At 39.1% G+C, this 20,839-nt stretch overlaps 1 protein-coding gene across 1 annotated transcript in view; it reads right to left on the bottom strand.

The window, feature by feature from the left end:
- LOC124259799 (rhomboid-related protein 2-like) overlaps positions 1-20,839 on the bottom strand; it is a 108,659-nt gene that overhangs the window by 75,796 nt on the left and 12,024 nt on the right. The window contains exon 2 of the mRNA XM_046694001.1: positions 11,124-11,147. Within this exon, the coding sequence (XP_046549957.1) occupies positions 11,124-11,147 (24 nt within the window). The remainder of the gene's footprint in view (positions 1-11,123; positions 11,148-20,839) is intronic.

Below are 20,839 nucleotides of genomic sequence, written 5' to 3'. Positions count from 1 at the left end.
TCATTAGTTTTTATGATCAATCATTTCTGGTATGAATTTACAAAGGCACAAAAACTGGAATCGACCTATGATCAACAATTAGTGTATGTATGGTAATATGGCCCCAATCAATCTATTATTTACTCCTTAACCCTCCATGTCACTTGCTCAAACCTATTCACCTAGTGCTCCTTTGATCAAAGCAATTCATCATCTATTCCCAGCTGACCAGGATAGTGAAGGCTGTTTAAGACCCTCCTTAATGATGTACCTAGTAACCAGGCAGGGTGTCTTCTGAAACCACCATTGACTTCCACCTCTGAATACTCAGTCTTTCATCCAGCCATATAGAGAGTGCCCTGATGATTGGTCTGATCCATTACTCAACCCATCACCTCCTCAAATACAGACTGACTGGTAGTCTTGCATCATGTCGCCTGATGGAGCAGATCGCTGTTCGACAGACATCGTCGTAAGTTCTAAATCTCATAACTTTCCGTAATCCATTTAAAAGGTGTTCTTTTTCTGAATATTTGACAAAATTTGAATTGGTTTTGAAGAATTTGATTTTTTTTTCAATTTTCTTGGTTCCCTTCATTTAATTTGAATTGCTCGAAAATTATAAGTCATCCATTTTGCTGACAGTGAGCAATCGGTGTTGATGATTTATCGGAGTGTGAAGCCAGGCACAGACCTCAGATATATAGCCTAATTAGATCCATATACAGAATACTTGCAGTACTCGAATACCCACTGTGACAGACATCCAACTGAACATAGCTATACTTTACATCCTGCTGAACATAGCTATACTTTATATCCTGCTGAACATAGCTATACTTTATATCATACTGAACATAGCTATACTTTACATCCTGCTGAACATAGCTATACTTTACATTATACTGAACATAGCTATACTTTACATCCTGCTGAACATAGCTATACTTTACATCCTGCTGAACATAGCTATACTTTACATCCTGCTGAACATAGCTATACTTTACATCCTGCTGAACATAGCTATACTTTACATTATGCTGAACATAGCTATACTCTTACTGAACATAGCTATACTTTTACATCCTTGAACATAGCTATACTTTACATTAACTGAACATAGCTATACTTTTACATCCTACTGAACATAGCTATACTTTATATCCTGCTGAACATAGCTATACTTTATATCATACTGAACATAGCTATACTTTATATCCTGCTGAACATAGCTATACTTTACATCCTGCTGAACATAGCTATACTTTACATCCTACTGAACATAGCTATACTTTACATCCTGCTGAACATAGCTATACTTTACATCCTGCTGAACATAGCTATACTTTACATCCTGCTGAACATAGCTATACTTTACATCCTGCTGAACATAGCTATACTTTATATCATACTGAACATAGCGATACTTTACATCCTGCTGAACATAGCTATACTTTATATCATACTGAACATAGCTATACTTTACATCCTGCTGAACACGGCAATACTTTACATTATACTGAACATAGCGATACTTTACATCCTGCTGAACATAGCTATACTTTATATCCTGCTGAACATAGCTATACTTTACATCCTGCTGAACATAGCTATACTTTACATCATACTGAACATATACTTTATACATCCTGCTGAACATAGCTATACTTTATACATCATACTGAACATAGCTATACTTTACATCCTGCTGAACATAGCTATACTTTACATCCTGCTGAACATAGCTATACTTTACATCCTGCTGAACATAGCTATACTTTATATCATACTGAACATAGCTATACTTTACATCCTGCTGAACATAGCTATACTTTACATCCTACTGAACATAGCTATACTTTACATCCTGCTGAACATAGATATACTTTACATGCTACTGAACATATGTATACTTTACATTATACTGAACATAGCTATACTTTACATTATACTGAACATAGCTATACTTTACATTATACTGAACATAGCTATACTTTACATCCTGCTGAACATAGCTATACTTTACATCCTGCTGAACAAAGCTATACTTTACATGCTACTGAACATGAAGACTTTACATCTTACTGAACATAGGGAACAAAACTATACTTCACATCATAATTCAAATAGCTACACTTTACAGTATATTAAATTTAGCTACGCTTTAGAGTATACTCAACAAAGCTATACTTTACAGTAAATTGAACATAGCTATACTTTACATCATACTAAACATTGCTACTCTTCACATAATAACGTCTGTCCAACTCTGACACTGGAGCTGTCTCCAAGAGACACTGGACTCTACGACCCTGACTCTTTAAATCTGTTTCTATCTGACAAATAGCACTCTAATCCTAAAGCTGCATACATATTGATTCTCTAGTCAGTTTGATACTTATGGCTTAGGGTGTAACAATAGATGAAACTTTCGATAGATCGCGATTGTAAGTACCTCGATAACAAGTACCTGAAACAATCAATACCACTGATGTGTGGGTATCAACTGTTAATGGAACTGTTGTAAGATCCTCTTATTTTCTTGAGCATAGTGTGCATATATTTTCTAAAACACAGCTGCATAGAGTAGTGTGTGCACAAAACACACCATGTATTAGCCTATGTTATTAGCCTTTTATGTTAGATCAGAAATACCATGTCAATAAATCCATATTGAATGATATACTTTAAACCTGTTTATACTATCTCTTTTTTATAGGTGATCTTTGTATATCTGGACCTTGCAATCTGTCATATTAATTGTATTTTTATTTTATTCATATCTCCGATTTACTGTATTACAGCAATTATGCACAGATCATGAAAATATGCCAAGATGCTTTTACCCTCCTATACCAAACCGTGACACCCAAACTATCTATTTTAGGACCTGTTTCTACCTGACCATCATGCTCCTTTACTTTCTTTACTGGACCATTGCACTCCAAACCTAACCAAACCAGCCCATTACACAATGAACCTGTCTTTATAAGGCCAGGCAGGGCTCGATTTAGTACTTTGTTACTTGCACTGGTGCAACGCATATTCCAAAGCGCAACCTAGTTATTAGTCTAACTCGCACCAGGTGCAAGTTCATTTTTGAGTGGTTAAACTTCTGAATAAAACATCTAAATGATTCAATAGCATATTTCTTTCATTACATATTGCAATAAAAGCAGTGCAACTGGAATTTGACTGGTGCAACTAGGTTTTTATCTTAGGTTGCACCTGGTGCAAGTAGGTAAACATCTTTCAAAACAAACCCTGCCACGAAAATATAAACTTGTCCATGATGTTCTAAACCTCTCTATACCAGATCATGACACAAAAAAACTGTCTTTACAAGGCCAAGACAATATATACCCCCCATGATACTTGAACCAGTCTACACTAGACAAAAACTCTCATAACCTGTCTATACCAGTCCATGATTCTCTAAACCTGTCCATACCAGACCATAACACAATTGAACCTGTCTTTACAGGGCCAGGAAAATATATACCTTCCATGATACTTGAACCAGTCTACACCAGACTAAGACTCTCATAACCTGTCTATACCAGTCCATGATTCTCTAAACCTGTCCATACCAGACCATAACACAATTGAACCTGTCTTTACAAGGCCAGGAAAATATATACCCCCCATGATACTTGAACCAGTCTACACCAGACTAAGACTCTCATAACCTGTCGATACCAGTCCATGATTCTCTAAACCTGTCCATACCAGACCATGACACCATGAACCTTTCCATACCGGTCCACAAGAGTCTAAATCAGTCATGACCTAACAGACTTGGACTCTCCTAAACTGTTCATACCAGTTCATACAATGAACCCTTCCATACCAGGCCAAGAAAATCAAACTCTGCCATGATGCTTGAACCTGCCTACAGAGAACCATGATGCTTAAAACCTACATACACCAGATTATGACTGTCAGAGTATGTCTAAAACTTGTCTGTAAACGTATCAAGCTGTGTATCACTGTTTCAGGATTTGTCCTCCTGCCATCAATCAATCAAGCCACAGTTTCCTGAGTCATCAATCTTTGATTACCTTCCACAGCCGAACTGTTTTCTGACATGCTAGAAACCTGCCTCAGTCATACACGGAGAAGACAATTGATGATGTGAGATAACACTTAGCATAATGAAACACAAGGCCTGAATGTCATGCTTTAATCACAACTGTGTCCTACACAGTAGTGTTGGGAATTGGTTAAAATCTCATAATTGATGATTGGTTCATTACAACCGATCAATCATCAAAAATAATTGGTTAGCGTCATTTATGAAATGTGTTAATGCACAAAAAAATAAGGAAAAAACCATGTATTTCCATGGGGGTTTTGGCAAAATTTCACATCTTTAAAGGATGACTAGTATGGAGGAACATAAATTTCTTAGAGTCTTTAAGATAAATTCAATCATGACTTGGAACGAGCTTGTAGTGCTTATGAAATGTAACAGACAAAACCAACCTAGTGAAAAATACTGTTAATGAAAACAAGTGTTCTAGAATTGTTTGTGTTCGATTATGAGAAAACATGATCGATTGCTTGGTCGTTTAGTCACTGCGACCAATTTTCGATTATTTCAATTAATCGGACCACCACTACTACACAGTCAACATACATCCTATAACAGTCACAAATGGTTATGAAATTAGAGGGTTACCTCATGAGGCACCACATGATATAGACACTGTTTCTTCGATCTGACTGGTTCATTTTCTCTGGTTTGAAATTATCACCACACTACAGTGGTCTATATAACAGAAATAGAGACAGAACCACATTGATGGAAAGGTTTAAGAGCAACATCTGCAGAAATACAATGTACAATGTTTAAATTACGGATGATACAACCTGTACAATGTTCCTGTACAATGTATGTGACATCTGACCACGACCTACAATACACATAGGAGTTTACTGATTAATGTTAAAGGTGACATGAATAGTGTGACATTATATTGCACTGGACAGCAGACTCCTGAGAGAGTCCCAAATTCAAGCAGACCATTAGGCTCAGAAATGTCCTGAATTCTTGTTCTCATAAAAACTCTATCTATCAGGTATATTGATAGATGAACAGGGGCAAAAATCACTTGCTTAATGAATCAGTTAGGTTGGTTGGTTTGTTGTTTAAGCAAAGCACTAAGCAATATTCCAGCTACATGGCGGCGGTCTGTACATAATCAAGTCTGGACAAGACAGTCCAGTGATCAACAGCATGAGCATCAATCTAAGCAACTGGGATATGACAATATGTGTCAACCAAGTCAGCAAGCCTGAACACCCAATTCCATTTAGTCACCTTTTACGACAAGCATGGGTTGCTGAAGACAAATTCTAACCAGGATCTTCACAGATTTAATGAATCGGAGTGACTCTAAGAAGTCAAGCTTGTTGAATTTGAGCCATGCATTTTATGAACCCAAGATTGCAGGCATGTAGTTCAGGAGCTCACAGACTCTCAGAAGCCAAGCTCATATAATTTGAGTCATGCAGTTCAGATGCCCTAGAACTCTCAGAGGTCAAGTTTTTATAATTTGAGTCAAGCAAATCAGGAGCCCAAGAACTCTCAGAAGCCAAGATTGTTGAATTTGAGTCATGCAGTTCAGGAACCCTACAACTCTCAGAAGCCAAGCTTGTTGAATTTGAGTCATGCAGTTCAGGAGCCCTAGTGCTCTAAGAAGCTAAGCTTGTTGAATTTGAGTCATGCAGTTCAGGAGCCCTAGAACTCTCAGAAGCCAAGCTTGTTGAATTTGAGTCATGCAGTTCAGGAGCCCTACAACTCTCAGATGCCAAGCTTGTTGAATTTGAGTCATGCAGTTCAGGAGTCCTAGAACTCTCAGAAGCTAAGCTTGTTGAATTTGAGTCATGCAGTTCAAGAGCCCTACAACTCTCAGAAGCCAAGCTTGTTGAATTTGAGTCATGCAGTTCAGGAGCCCTACAATTCTCAGAAGCTAAGCTTGTTGAATTTGAGTCATGCAGTTCAACAGCCCTAGAACTCTCAGAAGCCAAGCTTGTTGAATTTGAGTCATGCAGTTCAGGAGTACTAGAAGTCTCAGAAGCTAAGCTTGTTGAATTTGAGTCATGCAGTTCAAGAGCCCTAGAACTCTCAGAAGCCAAGCTTGTTGAATTTGAGTCATGCAGTTCAGGAGCCCTAGTGCTCTAAGAAGCTAAGCTTGTTGAATTTGAGACATGCAGTTCAGGAGCCCTACAACTCTCAGAGGCCAAGCTTGTTGAATTTGAGTCATGCAGTTCAGGAGTCCTAGATCTCTCAGATGCCAAGCTTGTCGAATTTGAGTCATGCAGTTTAGGAGTCCTAGAACTCTCAGAAGCTAAGTTTGTTGAATTTGAGTCATGGAGTTCAGGAACCCTACAACTCTCAGAAGCCAAGTTTGTTGAATTTGAGTCATGCAGTTCAGGAGCCCTAGTGCTCTAAGAAGCTAAGCTTGTTGAATTTGAGTCATGCAGTTTAGGAGCCAAGCTTGTTGAATTTGAGTCATGCAGTTCAGGAGCCCTACAACTCTCAGAAGCCAAGATTGTTGAATTTGAGTCATGCAGTTCAGGAGCCCTAGTGCTCTAAGAAGCTAAGCTTGTTGAATTTGAGTCATGCAGTTCAGGAGCCCTAGAACTCTCAGAAGCCAAGCTTGTTGAATTTGAGTCATGCAGTTCAGGAGCCCTAGAACTCTCAGAAGCCAAGCTTGTTGAATTTGAGTCATGCAGTTCAAGAGCCCTAGAACTCTCAGAAGCTAAGCTTGTTGAATTTGAGTCATGCAGTTCAGGAGCCCTAGAACTCTCAGAAGCCAAGCTTGTTGAATTTGAGTCATGCAGTTCAGGAGCCCTAGAACTCTCAGAAGCCAAGCTTGTTGAATTTGAGTCATGCAGTTCAGGAGCCCTAGAACTCTAAGAAGCTAAGCTTGTTGAATTTGAGTCATGCAGTTCAGGAGCCCTAGAACTCTCAGAAGCCAAGCTTGTTGAATTTGAGTCATGCAGTTCAGGAGCCCTAGAACTCTCAGAAGCCAAGCTTGTTGAAATTGAGTCATGCAGTTCAAGAGCCCTAAAAGTCTCAGAAGCTAAGCTTGTTGAATTTGAGTCATGCAGTTCAAGAGCCCTAGAACTCTCAGAAGCCAAGCTTGTTGAAATTGAGTCATGCAGTTCAGGAGTCCTACAACTCTCAGAAGCCAAGCTTGTTGAATTTGAGTCATGCAGTTCAGGAGCCCTAGAACTCTCAGATGCCAAGCTTGTTGAATTTGAGTCATGCAGTTCAGGAGCCCTAGAACTCTCAGAAGCTAAGCTTGTTGAATTTGAGTCATGCAGTTCAAGAGCCCTAGAACTCTCAGAAGCCAAGCTTGTTGAATTTGAGTCATGCAGTTCAGGAGCCCTAGAACTCTCAGAAGCCAAGCTTGCATATTGTGAGTCATGCAGTTCAGGAGCCCTAGAACTCTCAGAAGCCAAGCTTGTTGAATTTGAGTCATGCAGTTCAGGAGCCCAAGAACTCTCAGAAGCCAAGCTTGTTGAAATTGAGTCATGCAGTTCAGGAGCCCAAGAACTCTCAGATGCCAAGCTTGCAGATTGTGAGTCATGCAGTTCAGGAGCCCTAGAACTCTCTCAGAAGCTAAGCTTGTTGAATTTGAGTCATGCAGTTCAGGAGCCCTAGAACTCTCAGAAGCCAAGCTTGTTGAATTTGAGTCATGCAGTTCAGGAGCCCTAGAACTCTCAAAGCCAAGCTAAGCTTGTTGAATTTGAGTCATGCAGTTCAGGAGCCCTAAGAACTCTCAGAAGCCAAGCTTGTTGAATTTGAGTCATGCAGTTCAGGAGCCCTAGAACTCTCAGAAGCTAAGCTTGTTGAATTTGAGTCATGCAGTTCAGGAGCCCTAGAACTCTCAGATGCCAAGCTTGTAGATTGTGAGTCATGCAGTTCAGGAGCCCTACAACTCTCAGAAGCTCAGCTTGTTGAATTTGAGTCATGCAGTTCAGGAGCCCTAGAACTCTCAGAAGCCAAGCTTGTTGAATTTGAGTCATGCAGTTCAGGAGCCCTAGAACTCTCAGAAGCCAAGCTTGTTGAATTTGAGTCATGCAGTTCAGGAGCCCTAGAACTCTCAGAAGCCAAGCTTGTTGAATTTGAGTCATGCAGTTCAGGAGCCCTAGAACTCTCAGAAGCCAAGCTTGTTGAATTTGAGTCATGCAGTTCAGGAGCCCTAGAACTCTCAGAAGCCAAGCTTGTTGAATTTGAGTCATGCAGTTCAGGAGCCCTAAAACTCTCAGAAGCTAAGCTTGTTGAATTTGAGTCATGCAGTTCAGGAGCCCTAGAACTCTCAGAAGCCAAGCTTGTTGAATTTGAGTCATGCAGTTCAGGAGCCCTAGAACTCTCAGAAGCCAAGCTTGTTGAATTTGAGTCATGCAGTTCAGGAGCCCAAGAACTCTCAGCTAAGCTTGTTGAAGAGTCAAGCTCTGTTGAATTTGAGTCATGCAGTTCAGGAGCCATTGAGCAACCTAGTGCTCTACCAGAACCTAAAATACACATGAATTTGAGTCATGCATTTTAAAGGTGACATGTATAGTGTGATGCAGATGCCAACACAAGGCACAACATTATATTACACTGGACAGCAGACTCCTGAGAGAGTCCAAAATTCAAGCAGACCATTAGCCAAGCTTGTTGAATTTGAGTCATGCAGTTCAGGAGCCCTAGAACTCTCAGAAGCCAAGCTTGTTGAATTTGAGTCATTCAGTTCAGGAGCCCTAGAACTCTCAGAAGCCAAGCTTGCAGAGCATGAAACATGCAATTCAGGAGCCCTAGAACCATAATCATGATAAAACCTGTCCTACAACCATTGGACACTGATTCTATTTATCATGTGCATGAATTTATGAATCACAATGTCATAACAATTACACCGGATGTTTGAAAATAGATGAGCATAGTGCACCAACAACAAATGCGCCCGGTAAGTCCCATGTTCCCCTCCACAAATAAGAATAATACCATACAAGCTAAATTACATCACATTTGCTTCAGACATTATTTTGGTTAGATCTGTAAACATCCTCCACATACAGCTAACATAAAGCTTTACAACGGAATGAAATGTTGTAACCCTCATCATACAACTTGGAGCAAAAGACTTTGCTAACTTCATAAAAATATGCATGATTGTACCTTATGCTAAGTGTAGATACCAAAGGATAGAGTTGCTAGGTTATTGCTTTCCAAAAAGGGAAAGTTGGCTATTGTGAAGTCAATGTTTTAAAATTAATTTAGTACTGCCAATTGTCCTGCCTCTGTTTCAATTAATTCATTACCTATATGCCATGGTCTGGACCACATGCCATCAACAGACTTGAAACAAAGCCTGAAAAAGTCTGTGAGAATGCTTCTAAATACCTTACCAACCACTTTTCAAGACATCTGGCACTATTCTGCAACCTTGCACCAGCAAGCTCCTGCTTTGGCAATTACACAGTTAATACATTTACATATTTCAGGGCCTTTGCATGTCTGAGGAAGGTCTGAAAAATGTGCTTGACAAGATGCTCTGCAGATGGGCTTCATGTTTTCATAGACTATTACTACACAGTGAGGCCTGGCACCGATGTCCCTTGGGACCATCAGGAAAGACAGAACATCTAATAATGAAAAGGAAACTTTCCACTCATTACCCAGAATAGGACAGAAACAAAACTGTGGAAACATATAAAATTATGCACTCCAAACCAAACTGATCCATTATCAAACCTATTGTCTTAACAAACACCAAAGTTTCAACATCATTAATAATTTCCTCTCAACCCATGTTGTTTTCCATTTTGATTGCCCTACAGACCTTTTTATTCATCTGTGAAAAGAGTGGATCTGATCCCCAAATCACATATAGCTTGCGATTTCATATCATCCATCACATGTTCGGCAGCTTTAAAAATATGTTTATGTAAAACTAGTGCAGATAACTACTACAAAATCTATTTCACTTGTCCTCAGAATTTGTAGCTGGTCCTTATGTGTAGTAAAATCAGAGGATTGAGTCCTGGCTAACAATTATTGCCCTCACATGTCACTGAGGACTACCATGATTAGAATGTTAACTGCCCTTTTGTAGTCTCAGGCTTGACAACAAGCATGAATTATGGAGGCTGTGTTTGTTGAACAGAGAATGGAAGTCTGACCACAAAAATGTTTACGAGTTGCCAGAGTCAGCAGGTCACTATGTAAGTGGGTCAATCATATATTTCTAGTTTAATGTTGATAATGAAATAACTTTGCCATAATGACCTTATTCATAGTACAAATCAGGCGCGTTCCACAAAGCCATCTTAAGCTCTAAGATGATCATAAATCCCTGCCTTTAACACAGTCTTATGATAGTGCTAAGATTGCTATGCTGGGACACATATACATACTGCAATTCATATCTAAAATTTGTAAATTTCACAGAATATTTTAATGATAAAGATGGACAGTTAATCAGGAACATAACTGTTCTGTGTCATACATGTTAAAAACAACAGGGAATAAAAGCTGGACAATCTGATTATGGCAACAACCACTAACAGCATGATGACAATTCAAGAGTCACTTCAGACCATTAGTGACCGCCTCCGTGGTGTAGTGGTTAGAGCGTCCGCCAGGAGAGCGGAAGGTCGTGGGTTCGATCCCCGACCACGTCATACCAAAAGACGTTAAAATATGGTACTTGTTGGTCCCTGCCTGGCGCTCGGCATTAATGGGTACAACAAGGACTGGTCGGCTTGGAGTCAGTATAATGTGTCTGAGTGGGGTATTCATGCTTCACTGCGGCATGGTATCTCAGTGGGCTAGCACTATAAAACCAGCTTAAGTCTGGGCTAGTACAAGCAGCCACACATACACATACACACGCATGCACGTCGTCATATGAGCGAAATATTCTCCAGCACGACGTTAAACCCAATTTCACCTCACCTCACCTCAGACCATTAGTACTTGATCCAGTGCTACCAACAATGGCATAACCTTCACATTAAGATGTCAGAATACATTGTAAAAATGACAGAACCGATTCTAAAAGTCTGGTGAGCTAAAGGAGAGGATTAACATGTTCTCAAGGTGAGCTATGTATATAGTAAAATAGTGATGTACATGTACTCACCTGGTCAAACAGTGGCTTCCACCTCTGAAACAAATAAAACAGAACATTTATAATTCGCTCGAAACACTGAATGTTTTTACTGTACAACGTCCAACACAGTAAAATAAGAAGAGTGAAGGTAGTAGCTCTTCTGGCACCAGTCACATCACTCCTTTCATAATTTCAGTCCTAATACCATATTTGGGCTAATGTAGGATTCAGTCAGCAGATCCTGGCAGCAAAGGGAGACCACTCTATACAACAAGCTGCACTTTAGCAGTCCAGTGTGCAGAATATTCAAAATGAAACTTTTCATATTTCTCATTCTGTCATATCACTTGACATCTTTGAACAGACCCCTTGCACTATATTACTTACTAACTAAATGCATTTCCTTGCAAAAGACAACTCTGACATAGTGAAATCCATCAGTTGACAACAGGTTTCTTGAAGAAATATTCCAGTCTAGGACACAAATTGTGTCAACGGACATGAGATAAGGTGAAGAGAGAGAGCCTCTTCTGCATCCCCAAACAGTCAATATGGCAACAACAAAAAATCCAAGATATCCAAAAAACGTCTCACCATAAACATTATACAGACGTGCACTTTGCAGTGAAAGCTAACAGCCGAACTGTCCGCACGACCTTCACAATGTCATCTAATGAGCAGGAACAGAAAAACATGCCTGTTTTCTCAAAACAAATTGAGCAAAAAACATACATTAGATGATCTTTTTTCTCCTTTTCCTCATACTAAGATCATCCTTTCAAAGAAAGGTTGCATGGTTATACTCTATTTGAGCCATTTTCCCATATATCAGGAAAACCGCTGGTGGTATCATTGGATTTGTAAACAAGATTCTTTAATCAGTTTAAGTACTGGACATACAACAGTCATATTATCCACAAAGTTCTCAATCAATTGAACAGTTCCGTCATCAAAGAAGACGTAAGCTTTTTAAAGGTTGAACCATTTGATCAGCAGTCGTGTTGAACCTGAGATTTTCTTCTTTGAACACTCTGAAGCATCTTGAAAACAGTTTCAGTTGCAGCAATCAAATGGTTTCAAGGAGGGCGTTAGACATTTGTGAAAACGGTAAACTACCCATTTGTGATGGCAGAAAGGCATTAGAGCTAAGGATGTTATTAATTCCACATCTAACACATAACAAAGAAGTCATGTCTGATTGCTATTCAATTTCAAGAGGATGACAGTTTGTTACGTAATTCCTTTAAGAATGGATTAGGATTAAAATAGATGGAACATTAGATTTTCTTTAACTTCCTGAAAGCAGTTGGCTGGTGTTGTGGTTAAATTGTTTGCTCATCACACTGATGTTAGTTTGATTTCTTACATGGGTTCATTATTTTCAGAAAATTCTTTGTGGTTATAACGAACTAAAGGAACCACTAATTTTAGTTCATTATAACCGTACTTTGTTATATGCATTTTGATCATATATATAACAAGAGTCCAGGATTGAAAAAAAACAGTTCATTATATACACCAATTTGTAATAAGAGTGTGTTTTTAAACATATTATAAACAACATTGTCATGTTATGGTATGTTGGCATTTTGATGAAACGAAAACCCACCAACACTCATAAATTTCCCATGAACAACACATAGACTTTATTAGAAAAAAATGAACTTGCAACCCTCAGTGAGAGGTACATGTCAGGATTGGTCCCTAGGAACCCATGTTGTTGAAAGACTTAAGGTTGTGGGGTAGCCCAGTGGTTTAAGTGTTTGCTCATCATTGAAGAAGGTCTGGGTTTGATAAAACTAACATGCAATCCTCAGTGAGAGGGACATGTCAGGATTGGTCCACAGATACCCATGTCGTTGAAAGACTTAAGGATAGTGGGGTTGCCCAGTGGTTTAAGTGTTTGCTCATCATTGAAGAAGGTCTGGGTTTGATAAAACTAACATGCAATCCTCAGTGAGAGGGACATGTCAGGATTGGTCCCTAGGAACCCATGTTGTTGAAAGACTTAAGGATAGTGGGGTTGCCCAGTGGTTATAGCGTTCGCTCATCATTGATGAAGGTCCTGGTTTGGACTGTTGCTCATACTTTCAACCACTGGTTTGCCTGGTCCAGACTGGGATATACAGGCAGCCCTGATACAGCTGGTATATGACTGACTAAAGCATTAAAACTATTCAAGTAATTGTTACGAGCTGTATTAAACCTTCCAAGTCGTGTACTGGGATTTGAACCACTAACCTTTTGATCTGACACCTTGTCCACATCACCAAAGCAGTTAATCCTGTCAGCAAGCCAAGCTACTTACTAACCCCACAAACAGAAGGCACATCCCAAGCTGCATAGCAGAATACTGAGACTTAATTTGCTAAAATTAAATTTGAACATGCTCAGACCCATATCGAGTGCCAATGTAGTGGGCATAAACTTTCCAAGACCCTTGATGGGATTCAAACCATGGACCTTCTGATATAAGGTCATTAACACCTTTTTCACATGGTCCACATGACAAAATGCAACATAACACTGTCAATGTAACAAAAATTTCTGAGTCCGACAAGGTTCAAACCAAGGACCTTCTGATCCAAAGTCGATGACTCCATGACCAAAGAAGTTAACCCCCATTACGCTTACAATCTCTACTAGTAGGATCGAGATTCTACCAGTAGAGACTCTGATCGCAGTCTCTACTGGTAGAGACTCCGATCGCAATCTCTACTGGTAAAATCTCCGATTCTACCAGATCGCAGTCTCTACCCTGACATATACTTGGGTACAATGAGATGGAATCAGACATCACAGCCCCTGACCTTCTGACAATCCATTTACACTGACAGAACCAGCATATATTACTGCCAGGAATTAGTTTCCAGAGTTCACTAGCCATGAGGACTTGTTAAATAATGTTGCAAACGTTCATTACCTATTACTAACCCTACTTCATGGAGGCCACCATTTGCCATATGTATTAAAATACTCACGAGATTATTAAACTAATCAGCACCAAAACTGCTAACTGACTTAGTGTTATACGTTTGTCAGATGTTGTTGTTACAATCAATGTTCCGTTAAACTATGAACTGAAAACAAAATGTCAACAGACAATAACCTGTAACTGACTTGATGATTCAAAAAGCTGCTTGAAATAAAAAATTAATGACTAGACATTTGGGCCAACTTTAGGGAAATGTTACTAGAACAATTCAAAGGTTACAGGCATTTGACTAACTGCAGGCAGCTAATTCTAATCCTGGATGCTGGGGACCCATTCTAACCTAGAATAGCCACTTGGTATATGTTAAAAAGTCTCTATATGACTTGTTTGTTTGTTGTTTAACACCACTATATGGTGTCAGTATGTACGTAATCAAGTCTGGACCAGACAGTCTAGTGATCAACATCATGAGCATCAATATACCCAACTGGGATTTGATATCATGTGTCAACCAAGTCAGCAAGCCCGACCACCTGATCCTGTGGGTTGCTGAAGACCAGTTCTACCCCGGACCTTTAGAGGCGGTTCTAAATGAACGATTCACTCACTCACTCACTGATTTACTACCCTGTCAGCTACCCACCCATCCATCCAAACACCACCCACCCACTCACTCAACCAATACCCACCCACCCATCCACTAACTCACTCTCACTGAAAGACAATATAACATTAAGGTAAATGTGAGATGACTTCAAAACGTACACAGCACTCTATGGAACAATTCACTCATAATAAACCTGAAGGTAGAGCAGTAAAAGAGGCATAAACCTTTTGAATCATCATCTTACACATTTCAGAGCTAAATAGTTGAGAAAGGACGGACATAAATTCCATGTCTGACATAGCCAAGCTCGCCTTTCTATCCCAGCCACTGGGGGAGACCTAATCTGACATTCAAATTACCGCAACTAGAAGGCCTACAATAATCAACATTATAGCCACTACCAAAATGAAATGATTAATCAATGATAGGGACGGCCATATGATTGGGCCGTAATGCAACAGAATTACTTCTTATTTATGATAAGCTTGAGAACTTGGAAGAGTGGGTGTTTTATTACAAGGACCCCTTCCCTGGGTGCTCGTAACTTTTCGTGGTCTCAGCAGAGATGTTATTAAGGCTGGATGACGTTGCTGAAGGTGGCACGAGTGACCGATAATGGGCAAATCACATAGCGTGACAGACGTGGCTGGGCTTCAGGTCATGTTGGTGGTCAATATCTCCTCTCGGCACTGACCACTGACAGATTATTCATGATCATGTTCTTAACAAGGTAATCTGAAAGGGTGAAACATTGTGTAACAAAGAAGTGGTTCTTCATGATATATCCCGCTGCTATATGTCTATAAAGGTTCTTGTAAATGCAACCTGATTATAGTAGTAACATACATCCAGTACTGAGACACAGGGGACTCTTTCACAAAGTCATCTTATCGCTAAGACAAGCATAATTCCCAAGGTGCCTGAACTTTCTTGGGGTCACAGCACAGATGGTATTTAGGTACCGCTGACTTTGTTGTAGGTGGCATAAGTGTTAATGGTCAAATCACATGGCGTGTAAGAGGCAGCTGTGATGGAGGACGTATGCGTGGGTCAATATCTCGTCTCTACAGACATCAGCGCTGAACACAGATTTATCCATGACAATGTTTTCATGTTAATCCTAAATGTTGATAAGTTTTGTACATATAATACTGAAGTTGTTGTTTTGTCGTTGTCATAAATGTCTATACACTCTATTATAGATTCAAGATGATTATGTAGTAGCGTACAACCAACTTTGATGCTACAGGGCCTGTCTCACAAAGTCATCTCAGTACTAAGATGAATGTAACTACCAAGCCATAAGACTTTTTTAACAAACAGGTTTTGCTTGTTTGTTGTTTAATGCTGCAATATTTTAGCTATATGGCGGCGGTCTGTAAAATATCGAGTCTTGACCTGACAATCCAGTGATCAGCATCATGAGCATTGATCTACGCAATTGGGATACGATGACATGTGTCAACCAAGTCAGCGAGCCTCACCACCCGATCTCATTAGTCGCCTCTTATGACAAGCCTGGGTTGCTGCAGACCAGTTCTAACCTGGATCTTTTCAGGTGTATACTAACAGGACCTAGGATACAAAAGTATTGTGGGAATTGGTTTACTATGTGCACATTCAAGAATCCTGTGAGTCTGAGTTTGAACTCTGTTGGTTTCTCCAGTATGGTAAATGTTGGGGACACTGTGGCAGTGTAATATACTGTTAGGTGCCAAAACCTACTGACAGACTGATTCTGACTGACTGACAACATCATTGAAGCATGGTAGCATTACATCACCCAAACAACATCATTGAAGCATGGTTACTTATATTACCCAACATCATTGAAGCATGGTAACATTATGTCACCCAACATCATTAAAGCATGGTAACATTATGTCACCCATCAACGCCATTGAAGCATTGTAACATGTGACCCAGCAACATTAATGAAGCATGGTAACATTATGTCACCCAACATCATTGAAGCATGGTAACTTATGTCACCCATCAACGTCATTGAAGCATTGTAACATGTGAAACATTATTGAAGCATTGTAACATTATGTCACCCAAACAACACCATTGAAGCATTGTAACATGTCACCCAGCAACATTATTGAAGCATGGTAACATTATGTCACCCAACATCATTGAAGCATGGTAACTTATGTCACCCATCAACGTAATTGAAGCATGGTAACATTATGCCACCCACGCATCACAAACACATGGTAACATGACACTGGGCATTTGAAGCATGACAAATACAACACAATTACCAGATTCAACTCCACAAATATGAGCAACTATCCCAGCCACCTAATGAAGTGAAGTTGTTACCACTTGAACAACACATACTCAGGAGAAGTGTTTCCTGTGATGTCTTCACTATTGCCAAATTAATATTTTGAGATAAGACAGCAAGTCTGTGTAAGGAGTTTTAGCCCTTCCAGCAGATATGGAGGATGACGCCAAGACCACGCTTCAAACACACTATTAGTTGGCCAGCCTCTCAACACACACAGACTGATGGTCAATGTATACATACTATTAGTGTGAAGACTAATTGAAACCATCACAGACAGGCTGAATCATTAGACAAACATGCAATTAAACACAAGTTTCCAGAATCGATTATATCCGAACCAACGGCAGCAACTCATAGAATAATAGCTAATGTTTATAGGTAGTATATATTTCAAGAAAGTTTACAAGATACTAAGTTTTTACAGCATAAATTATTGAATGAATTGTGAAATGTCAGGGTGATCAACAACTAAACAAGTAAATATTTTATATGACTTTCATTAGCTACCATTTTATAAGTTTCTTTGATTCATATACCAAGGGTTAAAAGATACACAATACAATGTTGTCAGGGATAATTTCAGATAAATTTTCTATAAACTCTTGAAAAATACATTTTACAAACCAAAAAGTGAAAAAAATGCTAATAGCATATTATCAGTCAATCACAGGATTCCTTTATCTTGGTTTATTTTAAACATCCATAAAAACACTGAAAGGTTAATATGATCGTTACCTGTGAAGTATCGAAACTTTGCTCTCAGTTGAACTCTGACGCACGCGTGATGAACTAAATATTGATTTTCAGATTCTCACAACTCTCACCATTAATAACTTCAGATATTGTCATAAAAAGCAGATAAACTTGATGAAAGTCCCACGGTATGGTCCATATTTACATATATTTATGGATTTTGATGACATTAATTACCACTGTCTGCTGAAGCATGTGTAAACTTCTAACACAATCTTATGACAGTTAATTAGCAGTCATTCATGCTGTAAAGGGGAGAGGAAGATGCTTTAAAAGAAATATTTCAAAACCAAAAATTGGAATGATTCATCAGAATTATGAAAACATGCACGTATGATTTAGATTTGGAAGAAATAAAATAATTCAGTTTAATATTCTGAAGATGAAAATGGTTGAAAGGATGATCAAGTTCTGTACTCACCAATACGACCTCAATCTCCGACATGAGCTCAATTGTCACGTTCTTCATCACTCTTCACAGGTTTTTACAATCAAGGACACTCAACTCATTACATAAAAAATTCCAATATTGTCAATATGACTCCATTCTGCAATGCGCTAAGACAAGTAATGTCAGCTATTATTGACGACACGAATCTAGATAATCGTTTGATTGCATATGGTAGAAAAATTACAAATAAGCTAGATCAAATGTGTTGGAAAAATTGCTGTGCTTCACAGAGTCCAAAAGTTGTGTTCTAATTCAATTTTGTCTGGAAGAAAGTAGCCTTCCTGAAATCAGAAATCCAGAATTTTGAAGTTTTCGTTTCAAAGAGATGTCGATGAACCTGGATGTAGCAAGTATCACTCTTCGAGCCACATCTGACACGTTAGATCGTGCGAGTCACAATAGCGGAAATACTGCAGACATGCACAGGGAGTAAAAACTTGAACAGAAAACCAACAAAATCCTCCTGCCATTCAAAATGACACCTCTTATTGCACTGAGTAAGATGTGGACTGTCAGTCTAAGTCCCTGTGCCGCGAGACCGAGATTGGATTACTGCTGATACCAAACACTCCCCTGCTTAATTTCTTGGTTCGATTATCAGATCAGCTTGGGCCGTATATTCACGAATATCTTCCATATGTCACCAAAATAAGCCACTTTGCATGAAAAACCAGACCTAAACTTGAAGCTGTCTCAGTCGGTATTCTTTGATGCTATTCCTGACAGTGCTGGATTAAAATCACAAAATGTTTTTGCGTCAGTATTTTGACAACAAGCAACGCCCGTCAGACCATGTATAATTCTCCACGACAGAAGTCACATATAATTCTCCATAAAGATATGTTCCATAAAGTCTAGTTGTCAGGGAAGCAGCTTGAACACTGAGCCAGTTTCGTCCTCCTTTAGACCCCGAGGTCCTGAGGTCATCTGTTCTTCATGGGTGGAACGATAACAAGATCCCGAAAGAAGTTGGGAAAAAAACTGTGAATGATTAGTCTTGAAGGAATCCACGATCGAAGTTACAACTGGCTTTGGATGTTTTCATGGTCCTCCACTAAATCTCCCGACGGAGGAATCACTTGACGCAGGCAACACCTGACATGACAGGCTGTGATTTCAACCACGCTATTTCCATCACTGTCGTCTACAACAACATCCAATCTGACTCACTCTGCAAGTCCAGGTAATCTGTGCATTCAGGTAAAGATTAGTTGCGTTCCGGAAACTTCCTACACTCTTTGGATCAGATTCATATCTAATCCCTTCAAGACACTATCACATCAGCTAAATGACTGTGGTGTTATATTTCAATTAAAATGTCACTACACTTCAAGTTACAACGGATGTCATAAGATCAGTGCATTAAAACTTTGGACTTCACTTTCATTTTAGTCCTTTAAAAAGATTTATATAAGTGTTAAATTTGTCATACCAAAGTCACGACTTGTTAAAAAAGTCTGTTATGGGTAGTTAATGACTACCAGGCAATAATGGCTGCACAGTTCTTTGATAGATTCCCAAACCAATTCGTGTTAGATTGTTGGATCAGTTCGTACAACAAAGTAATCAGTCCATGCTAACTCTCCCGCCCTGTCTCAGTATGGCAATTTCAATATACTCCGCCTCTGCCTCTACAGACTTCCACACCCACAGCTCGAAAAGCAGAGAGCGTCAATATGCTTCCTCTCTTATTCACCAGCCGGGATGATATACCTCATATTGCCAAGTCAACTCTTATCTTGTCCTAGCAGACTTCCCACTCAGGTAGAGGCTATGACCTTTGCTGACCTAGGGTCGGAGGTGCAGCCCTGTCTGGTCTACCAAACTGACGAATGCCAGATGCTCCTCTCTCAGTCTCAGCCATTTGTCACTTCCATTTGGAAATTGCTATAATCCGTATACAAACAACGTTCCTGGAATCTTGTATTCTAAGTGTGAAAAACTATGACCCCCCTGAAATACTCAATCCTTCAGAAATACCTCCTTCATGGAAAATGATCATCTTACCAAGTTGTTTAAAATTCCTCAACGACACTTTTCTCTGAGTAATAAACTCCGGAAGAATCGAGAGCATTACAGAGGTTAATCAAGGGATTGATTCAATTTGTCTGACATAAAATGATTACAATGTGTATCAACTACAAATTGCTCCAAAGAGTTAGCAAGGCTATCACAAGGTTCACTACCCTTATGAATAAAACATACCTTACACCAGGCAGATGGAATCAGACCATCACTTCTTCCCCCCCTTCAGACGAGTCACATTAGACACAATAAACGTATATGTAGAATACTTATGAGCTAAAGTGATATCTACAGTAAGGTGGCACTGAACATTTACAGAGACACCCAGTTGTCCTCAGAAATTTACTCTGACTTTATTAACTCACTCTTTCAAAGTTAATGCTTATATTTTTCACAAAAACAATTATTATATTATATTATATTATATTATATTATATTATATTATATTATATTATATTATATTATATTATATTATATTATATATTATATTATATTATATTATATTATATTGAGAATATTTTGTTAATGTTGTCAAATAACATGTTTTTTCATCGAGTAGTCTGACAAAGTTTATATATAAAAGTTGAACATATAAACTTTGTCAGACCACGAGATAAAAAATGCTTCATCCTTGGAAGCATTCAGATCGGGACTCAAAACCTTCCTCTTCAAAACATTC

Source organism: Haliotis rubra, unplaced genomic scaffold (assembly GCF_003918875.1).
Source record: "Haliotis rubra isolate DU_JTF1 unplaced genomic scaffold, ASM391887v1 Scf738, whole genome shotgun sequence".
In the NCBI taxonomy this organism is placed as follows: Eukaryota; Metazoa; Mollusca; class Gastropoda; order Lepetellida; family Haliotidae; genus Haliotis; species Haliotis rubra.
Note: the sequence above shows the minus strand (reverse complement) of the source record. Positions and strands in the feature narration are given on the sequence as shown.